Below are 9861 nucleotides of genomic sequence, written 5' to 3' on the forward strand. Positions count from 1 at the left end.
AGGTCTAAATACATTACTGATTTGCTTGTATGTTACAAATCCTCCAGACCCCTCAGGTCATATGGGACAGGTCTACTCAGTGTTCCCAGAATAAAAACCAAGCAAGGTGGAGAAGCTTTTAGATTTTATACTCATCACCTGTTGTTGACCAAACTTCCTGACTACTGGATGTCTGCTTAAACTGTCAGGTCATTTAAATCAGGACTTAAAACATGACTGTTTACTGTGGCTTTCCAATAAATAAGATACATTACTTCTTTTTAATCTGTAACTATTTATTTATTTATTTATTTGCCTTTGTTTGTATTGTCCTTTAAATGCATTTTTAAAAAAGTATTTCTATGCCCTGTAAAGCACCCGGTGCTGTATAAATAAACTTGCTTTGCCGTGGCTATAAATGGTGGCCTATTAGAAAGGGGGATTAAACTATTAAAGGGTCTGACTGTCTGATGTGAAGCCTTAAGCCTCCATTTAACACTGCCCCTCCTGATGGGCTGTCTACCTTGCAATGACTGCTGGCCTGAGATAACCAGCCTTCATAAAGTCACCACAGATGTTTAGGAAGCAACCACCAGTGAAAGTAAAACCAATGCTGGTGTTCTTTTTGTCTGCTGCAGGTTGAGTTGTTGTTATTGCTCTTCACCAGGTTTTGTGTTGCAATAACTTCCCCATGTAGCTACCACACTGCGGCTGGCCACTAGGGCACAGGAGCAAGAGATGCAGGCCCAAAAATGTTATTAGCACTGGTGTAAAGCCAATTTAAGAAAACTGTATAAACAGTTATGTATAATACCCAATTTGTCACAAATTCTTAACGCAGAGTTGTATATAATAGTTTTCCATGCTCAATTTGTTGTTAGCAGGCCTTCAGCAGGTTATTGCTCAGTTACATTGACTCAAAACCTTGAATTTACACCAATTAATCTTGATCCATATATGCACTCTGACCTGTGAATCAGCCTTGGTTAAAACAATCAATGTAAAGCCTAAAGTGCTAACTCTTAGCTTGTAAACATTCCAACATGGACAGGGTCAAATTCCACATCACACTTGTCCTGCAGCTCTCTGTGCTCAGCACTTCAGCCATACAGTCTGTGACCAACAGAGAAGGGGAAGCTACTGATGTAAGTACATGTCTCATTTGCATTTATTTGTGCTGCTCCCATCTAGACAACCATAAATTGATTCATGTGTGACTGAATATGCTGTGGTAGTAAAATATTTCTTGTATACTAGTTGTGTACACAGTTGTAGCTTATTATACAGCTGAGATCTGGTGGCTGTGAAGGCCATAACATCTGATTCACATCATTTTCATATTCATCAAACCAAACAGTGATCTCTTTTCCATTTATTTAGGTTTCTGTTTGAATTAATTGTTAACGTTGGAGATAAAAGAGAAATTTTGTGTGTGGGGTGCTGAGAATCTGATCTGTTGAATGCAGTCTCCATTGACAGATCTGTCTTCAATGTGCTGGAAACGGAGTGAGAGGAACAATGCAAATCTATCATCAAACTCTAAAATTGTCACATCAAGTCAGTTTTATCTATATAGCCCAAAATGAAGCCTCGGTGGGCTTTACAATTTGTACAGCGAACGACATCCTCTGTCCTCAGACACTCAATTCAAGTAAGGAAAAACAAAACCCTTGTAACGGGTAAAAAAACATAGAAGAAACCACAGAAAGAGCCATAGAGGAAGGACTTACAGAAAGGCCATAGACAAAATCACAGAATATACAGATTGCAATGACAAAATATCTGATACAAGTAGATTATATAACATATATGTGACGAATGTGGAGCCAAGAGGACGACTGAGCAAAATTGTCATCTACAGTTCATACTCAGTCATTGTTTTCTGAATCACTGTTAGTGTGAGACAAGAGATTATCTTGAAAGTTGACTGCTCTCAGTTCCTGGATTTATGTCAACTGGCACAACAAACTATGTTTCAGAATGTCTCCGGCCTCACACATAGCAGTTCACTTGATCCCACCTCATGCTCTGACCCGGCTGGCACAAGAGTGGCTGGAAGAGGACGCGCCGAACTTTGACCCAGCGGGAGTGTGTGTGGGGTCGCAGGAGGTCGAGGCCAGGTTGCTGTGCAAAACACCACACAGCATCCTGGCAGGGAGCCCCTTCTTCACAGCAGTGTTCACTGAGGTCGGCTGCACCGTGGACTGGGTTTACCAGGAGGGAACTGAGATTGGTAGGCAATGCACACTTTTCTCCACAGCACAAAGATATTTCAATCAGGAGAGACTCGTATTTTTTGAGTGAACATGAAGATTTATTGCCATGTGTACAAAAAGAATAAGAATGGCTGGCAGTTAGACTCCATTGTGATGAAGTAATATTAATATTTGGGGAGGTGATGAAGCTGTGGGCATTGATGAAGGGTCATGGGAGTTATTGTCTTGATTGTTAAATAGAATACACAGCAACCAGCAATGCATAATTGGGGGTAATTGGGGTGATCTCAGTACACAACTCAATGAAAACATGTAATATAGGCCTGTTTTTTTTTAACATTTTAAATGTGTAAATGTTATATATCATGCCATATTGGTGCCAAGATTTCAGGTAACATTGACTATAATTTTATGAGCAAACTGCTATGTTCTTTGGCCCCAATCCAACCACAAACACAACAGAGCATACTTCCATTTTAATGGGATCTCTCATCTAAATGCAACATTATTCAGTTCAACAAAATTTATATCAAGCTTGCTAGACCCAAGTTTGAAAAAGCATTACTTTCACAATAGTTCCTTAGTATTAATCGTAAAAGTTGTGGAAAATGTCACTAAATTAACGCTGATTTATACTTTCAAAAAGAAATTGGCACTGGCAATTTTTACAAGGGTCCATTTATAAGTCCTCCAAAGTTCTGATCTCACTGCCACAGGTCCAGATGCCATCACACTGACTGCTGTAGTGAGAGGCCCAGCAAGGTGCCTCCTCCTTGGCGAAAGGCCGGCTCTCAACTGCCTGGCTCGGGCCTCGGGGATCGCAACTCGCTGCTCTCAGCTCCAGGCGATGGCAACAGTGAGAGGCTGGCATGGAGAAGTAGCTGGCACACGCAAGACAACCCCGGGCTTCCGTCTGGTGGAGAAGTACGCCATGCTGGTTGGCGGTGTGTCCATGCACAGACAGGACCTGAGTGGGATGGTGATGCTGAAAGACAACCATATCTGGGCATCAGGAAGTATCACACAGGTGGGCGGCTGCACCAACAGTCCAGTGGTGTACTGGATGTTCATACAGTTGATTGAAAAATGTTGGACCACAAAAAGAAGAAAAGAAGCAAAAAAAAAAAAGGCCACGATAATTTACATTTAAATTTTGAATTTAAAAAGCATTAAAATACCTAATTGTGAAATATAAAACAACATTATATAGAAATTGCATTTTGTGCAATTTGGCAGTTTTGGAGTGCAACAACATTGTCATAAATAATCCCAGGCCTGTAACAATTTGTCATATGTAATGTAGGTTCTAACTACAAACAGAAATGTAAACATATATATAACGCTGTGATCCTACCCTCTCACTGAAGTTACATAGTGCAGAAACAAGTGACGGGGGGCGGAGAGGCTGGGACAGAGACACCATTCAGCCTACAAGACACTGTACCATCAACATGGTTTTGAAGCTGTTATTTTAAGGTACAAAAAATTACATAATGTTGCTTCAATTAAAATACGTCATTTTCCGATCACAGCATTTAAATATTTTACTTTTAAAATTATCTATATAAATTAATGTGGTTTCAATTCCCCAAGTGCAATTTAAAAAAATGATTTTCAGTAGTTTTCTTTTGGATTCACAAATCCAGATAGAGGTATACTATATTCAAGACCAAGAGTCTACAGCCATCATGTCTGTAGGCTCTGACTCTCTGTAGACGCACAGAGGACATAGCAGTTAGTGTCTCCTTCCAGCTATACAGTGATGCTTTGAGCTAGATGCTAATGTCAACATGCTAACATGTTCACAATAACCATGCAAACATGCTGTTGTTTACCAGATGTAATGTGTATCATGTTTATCCTCTTAGTTTAGTGTGTTAGCATTCTAACATTTGCCAATTTGCAAAAAGCAAAGTGCAGCTGAGGCTGATGGGAATGCCATTTATTTCTGTAGGTATTTGGTGATGAACTATTTTTTCCCACAATAGATTTAGATCAATTTCCTGGCAATCCATCCCATAGTTGTTGAGATATTTCACTTAAAGCCAACAATGTCAACCAGCTGGTGGCGCTAGAAGAAAATACAGGGGATCATCACAGTCAGTAGGATTCATCCTCGAAATCCACCATGAACGTCTGTACGGAAGTGCCAATACATGCAACTGACCAAAAGACAGTCAGACATTGCGCCATGCCTCGAGCCATGCTGCTGGCCTGGTTAATAAAAACTACATAAAAGTGGCTCTAATTCAGTATTCAAATGTGGATCTATAATCCAGTTAAATTTCCACATTAATATATTCAGTTACTCATAGAATTTGAAGTTTTTCTTATTATTCCTTTATTTCTATTGACTTGAGTGTAAATACCACTGAATTTATAGTATTAAAATATTTTATTAAAATATGTTCTTTCAAGTCCCTACTTTTTTAAAAAATTAACAATGCAGCTTCAAAACCTAGATTTTAAGTAGTTTTTTAGGTTTCACAAATTTAGATATTTAAGTGTACAACATTAAACAAAATATATATTCAAGTTGGTCAAACAAATATCTAAAGCCTAAAAATAGTTCTCAAAGTATTCAGTTCCATGTGAAATTCAAATTATAGTAGCCTATCTTTGCTTCCATAGTTTTACAAGCATAAAGTAACTAAAGTGATACATCAAAACCATTAACATAACTCAAGGTCAAGGTCAAGGTCAAATGGCCAGTGGAGAGAAGTTAAAACTGGGGTGATGTGCTCATGCTTTGTGGTCTTAGTTAAAAGCCTAGCAGCAGCATTTTGGACCAGCTGTATTCTATTGAGAGAGGACTGATTCAGACCCACATACAAAGAGTTGCAGTAATCAAGTCGAGTCGTTACAAATGCGTGTATGACTGTTTCAAAGTCTTTAAGAGGCAGATATGGCTTAACTCTGGCTAATAGTCTGAGTTGGAAAAAGCTGGTTTTGACAACAGAACTGATTTGCTTGTTTAGCTTAAAAGCACTGTCAATAATCACACCCAAATTCCTAGTAAATGGTCGAATGTAGGACCAAAGAGGGCCAAAAGTGCCAGCACAGCCCTCCAGCCTATCAGGATGACCAAAGACAACAACTTCTGTTTTGTTTTCATTAAGACAGAGGAAGTTCAGATCCAGCCAGGTTTTTAAATCACTCAAGCAGTTAAGCAAGGGCTGCAGGGAGTCTGAATCATTAGGTTAAATTGGCAAGTAGATTTGTACATCATCCGCAAAACAATGAAAGGAGATGTTGTGTTTCTTAAAGATGGAACCCAAGGGCAGCATATACAATGAGAACAGTAGAGGACCAAAATAGACCCTTGGGGCACCCCACAGGAGAGAGGGGCCACAGAAGAGGAAAAATCACCAATTTTGACAGAGTAACTCCTTTCTGACAAATATGATCTGAGCCATTCAAGGGCAGTACCCTTAATGCCCACACACTTTTCAAGACGAGATAAAAGAATCGAGTGATTGACAGTGTCAAAGGCAGCAGTCAGATCTAAAAGCACTAAAACAGCCGAGTTTCCTGAGTCAGCAGTTAAAAGAAGATCATTTAGCACTCTTAGGAGGGCAGTTTCAGTGCTGTGGCGATGCTTAAAGCCAGACTGAAACTTTTCATGAATACTAAAATCATGTAAGAAAGATTGTAATTGATTAAAAACAATTTTCTCTAAGTCTTTAGCCAAAAATGGGAGTTTAGAAATCGGCCTAAAATTGGAAAGAACCGAAGGGTCCAGATTATTCTTTTTTAAAAGAGGTTGCACGACTGCATGTTTAAAAGCAGAGGGAACACACCCTGTGCTGAGGGATGAATTTACAAGAGTTAAAATGCTTGACCCAACAGTGTTAAAAATGTCTTTAAATAAACAAACAGGAATACTGTCCAGGGGGCAGTATGCAGGACGTAGCTGTTTGACTATGTCAGACAGGTAAGGGAATGAAACCTGCTCAAACTGCTGGAAGACAGCTGGGCACAGAGGAGGGACAGAGGGGTCCGACAAAGAAGGAACGGAAGGAAGGCTAAGAACAGAGATTTTGTCAGTAAAATACCTCAAGAAATTCTCACACAGAGTAGGGGAAGGCACAACATGATCTGTCACGAGGATTAATGAGACAGTTAAAAACGTTAAAAAGAACCTGTCTGTCTAAAAAGCACACATTGCTGGTATATATTTACTACTTTGATAGAATATTATTTTGAAAAAAACATTCTTTCAAAACAATAAATATCCTGTCCGAATTAAACATTCAACTTTCAGTAAAATACTTGTCCCTTCAACATTACTTGACAAGAGATCAAAGGTCACAGATAGTAGTTTTCCTTTTAACAATATTTTTAAGTATACAATGTATACTTAAAAATATTGTTAAAAGGAAAACTACTATCTGTGACCATTGATTATGTAACATTTCTTATTTAGTTTCTTTAAATGCTGCAAACAAACCAACTACAGGCAGGAGATACATCCCTGTTTGTTTTCTAGGCTGTGAAAGCTGCCCGGTCAGTGTGCGGCTTCAGCAGTAAGATTGAGGTGGAGTGCTGCTCTGCAGAGGAGGGCAGAGAGGCGGCCAGAGCAGGAGCAGACATTGTTATGCTGGACAACTTTCAACCTCAGGTAGAGAATATTAAAAGATCACACGCCTAGGTTACCTCTCATTTTCATTGTCTGGTTTCCACTGTACATGAAATAATGCACCCCTCCTCCACCGTATCTCACCCCTCTAGGAGCTCCATGTTGCAGCTCAAGCGCTGAAGGAGGAGTTCCCTACTCTCTTAATAGAGGCCAGCGGAGGAGTGACTCCTGAGAACATGGCTACGTATTTCTCCCCACTTGTGGACATCATCTCCCTGGGCTGCATAACACAGGGCTGCCCAGTTGTGGACTTTTCTCTGAAGGTTCAAAAGCCTGTTGCTCACTCAAGCCTCCAAGAATGATGATGACCACCACAAACAGGATGTACAGACAGTCCCACACTGACTAAATAATAAAGTGTTAGATTTTATCCGGATGAATATACAACACTTTTTTAGTGTGTTCATTTAGTTCCCAGAAGAACTGTCTTTAAAGCTGTCTGATGGTGCTAAAGATTGAGAAATAATTCACATCCTGTTTGCTCCCTGCGTCATCAGTCATTTGATAAGGATTGAAAGAGAATAGAAACTAGACTGTACTTGCTTTTCTACAGAGGCCAAGTAGGCTAAATGACAATTTCATGTAGTTCTTGAAAAAGGAAGTATGCAAAGCTGCATTGTCAGAGAGGTTTAACTATCAGATATCTCCAATCTAATCACCAGAATAAATGTTGGCAAAGTAAGTTGAGAATTTAAGTTTCATTATGTTGCCACTTAACATTTGTTGAGATTCAATTTTCAATTTAAGACTTGCCACAACACTGTGTGTATGCTCTGGTTAGGTTAAGGAACAAAAACCACATGGTTAAGTTAGCAAAAGACCATGTTTTGGCTTAAAATATCTGTTCAGTCACAAACCCGGCTGGAGATGGTCCAACTTCCTGTTAAAAATGTTTGTGGTTTTTTGTTGCCACAAACACTGCTGACAATTGTCCTAAGATCTCCTTTAAAAATTCCACCATCCTCCCCTCCACCTGTCAACATAAAAGTTAGGTATTATGTGACACATTTTGTAGACATGTCAATATGGCACCTATGACAAGTACAAATTTGAACGTATCCGTGGTTTGCAAAATGTTAACTGCTAACATTTTATCCAGGCAAATGGGCTGAGATATCACAGAAATCCAGAATAAAAGGAAAATTAAGGTAATATCATAGGTTGACTGGCAACTTAGGAGTTACTGACCACCTGATGAATACGAGTCGAATATTCATTCGCCTTTTTGCTCTGTAGAAATATCTTTTTTGGTAAATGCTCCACTACACTCAGTGGCCTTTTCATTAGGTACACACGTATGATCTAGGCCCTGCCATAACATCGACCTTCAAGTAGCTCATGATTTTCAAAGTTTTTTTTGGCTCCTGAGATGTGTTAATTCAATTTAGAGATAGACCGATATGGTTTTTTCAGGGCCGATACTGATACCGATTATTAGTAGTCAAGGAGGCCGATAACCGATACTTGGAGCCGATATTCATTTGCAGTAAAAGGGAAAATATTGGCATTAATGCAGTTACATTATGTCTTAAGTCTTGAACAGCAATATCCTGCTCCTCCCTAAAAGAAACTGTCAAAGACAGCTTCAGGACACACTTCATCTAACAATATGTCATTTTCTGCTGCTTGGGATCTCTCAATCAACACAGAAAAAGGTAAAGTAAAATAACTCTGTAGTTAAACAGCCATTATTGCCCTACAGTTTTCTCTCAGACAGACGGACGGTGCTTTGCTGTCAGTTTCTGCAGCTTCTCATGTGGCTTACACACACACACACACACACGCACACTATTCTCTAGCCATCCCCTCAACGTGCTTCCCTGCAATTTTACTCTCTCTCTCTCTCTCTCTCTCTCTCTCTCTCTCTCACACACACACACACCCACACACACACACACAAACACTTCTTACTTTTATCACTGACTATTTCCCTATCAATATTATCAGCAACCTTGTTTCAAGTGATTAAACTGTTAAAAACAATAAATAGCCTGCAGCACCTTCACTTTAATAATCAGTGTTTATCATAGGAACAGACAGCTGCCGCTAACGTATTGGGCCTCACAGTAACGTTAGTAGTCGTGAGTTGTAGAGTTTCACTACAGTCTGCTGAGCGTCTAGAGCCAGAGAAGGAGAAAGCGGACCAGTGGGCTAACGTTACGCTAAAAGTAATCAGCCTTCACCTCAACGTGCTTTCCTGCAATAAAACTGGACTGAATTGAGTTCATTAGGTTTTTACTCTCCCACTCACACACACACACACACACACACACACACACACACACACAGACTTCTACTATCACGGACTATTTCCATATCATATAAAATAAGATGTATTGTTACCTATTGTTCTACCCAGTACATAGACAAGTTAAAAGATACTCCACCTTGACAACATAATGTTGCTCACACGTTATTCCAGTAATGAATGACACAATTCTGTGTAATTAGTACTTCAACTACATTTTACTGCTAATTAAGTACTTTTCTCAAGTATCTGAACGCAGGACTTTAACTTGTAATGTTGTGTTTTTATACTCTGGTATTGCTGTACTTGAGTAAAAGATCTCAATACATTTGGAGGTAAAACATTCTTATTGTACCACGTTTATGAGAAGTTTCTCACTTTAACATCAGTGACTGTCGAATTACCAGTATATTAATAACTGTGAATCCTTCATATAATACTGTTTACATTTTGGGTTAACCAAAATGTGTGGGGCCTCAGGCTAAGGATAAAGGATAAGTTCACCTGAACACGGAAGATTAGGTCATTTTCTACTCAGTCTCATGTCAATGGAAAGTCAGATGAAGTTTCATAGTCCACAAACCATTTCTGGAGCTTCACAGCAAAACAGTGTTGCAGCATTCTCCCAAACAACACAAGTAAATAAGGCTTGTTATAAAACATTAAACATCAACTGAAAAGAAAAGAAAAAAAAGTTCGTGCAGCATAATCCGATTCTTCGGAAGCCCTAAGATCCCAAATGGATTTGAAAAGACGTTATTTACACCCTCAATGTACGG

The 9861-nt window shown here is 39.3% G+C and overlaps 1 protein-coding gene across 1 annotated transcript; it reads left to right on the top strand.

The window, feature by feature from the left end:
- Window positions 1-1039: 1039 nt before the first annotated feature.
- LOC141003383 (nicotinate-nucleotide pyrophosphorylase [carboxylating]-like) lies at window positions 1040-9056 on the top strand. The gene is made up of 5 exons (XM_073474711.1): window positions 1040-1124; window positions 1959-2212; window positions 2912-3222; window positions 6685-6816; window positions 6927-9056. Exons 2-5 carry the CDS (start codon window positions 1960-1962, stop codon window positions 7134-7136), a joined length of 906 nt encoding a protein of 301 aa, XP_073330812.1. The 5' UTR covers window positions 1040-1124; window position 1959; the 3' UTR covers window positions 7137-9056.
- The last annotated feature ends 805 nt before the right edge of the window (window positions 9057-9861 follow it).

Source organism: Pagrus major, chromosome 1 (assembly GCF_040436345.1).
Source record: "Pagrus major chromosome 1, Pma_NU_1.0".
Lineage (NCBI taxonomy): Eukaryota > Metazoa > Chordata > Actinopteri > Spariformes > Sparidae > Pagrus > Pagrus major.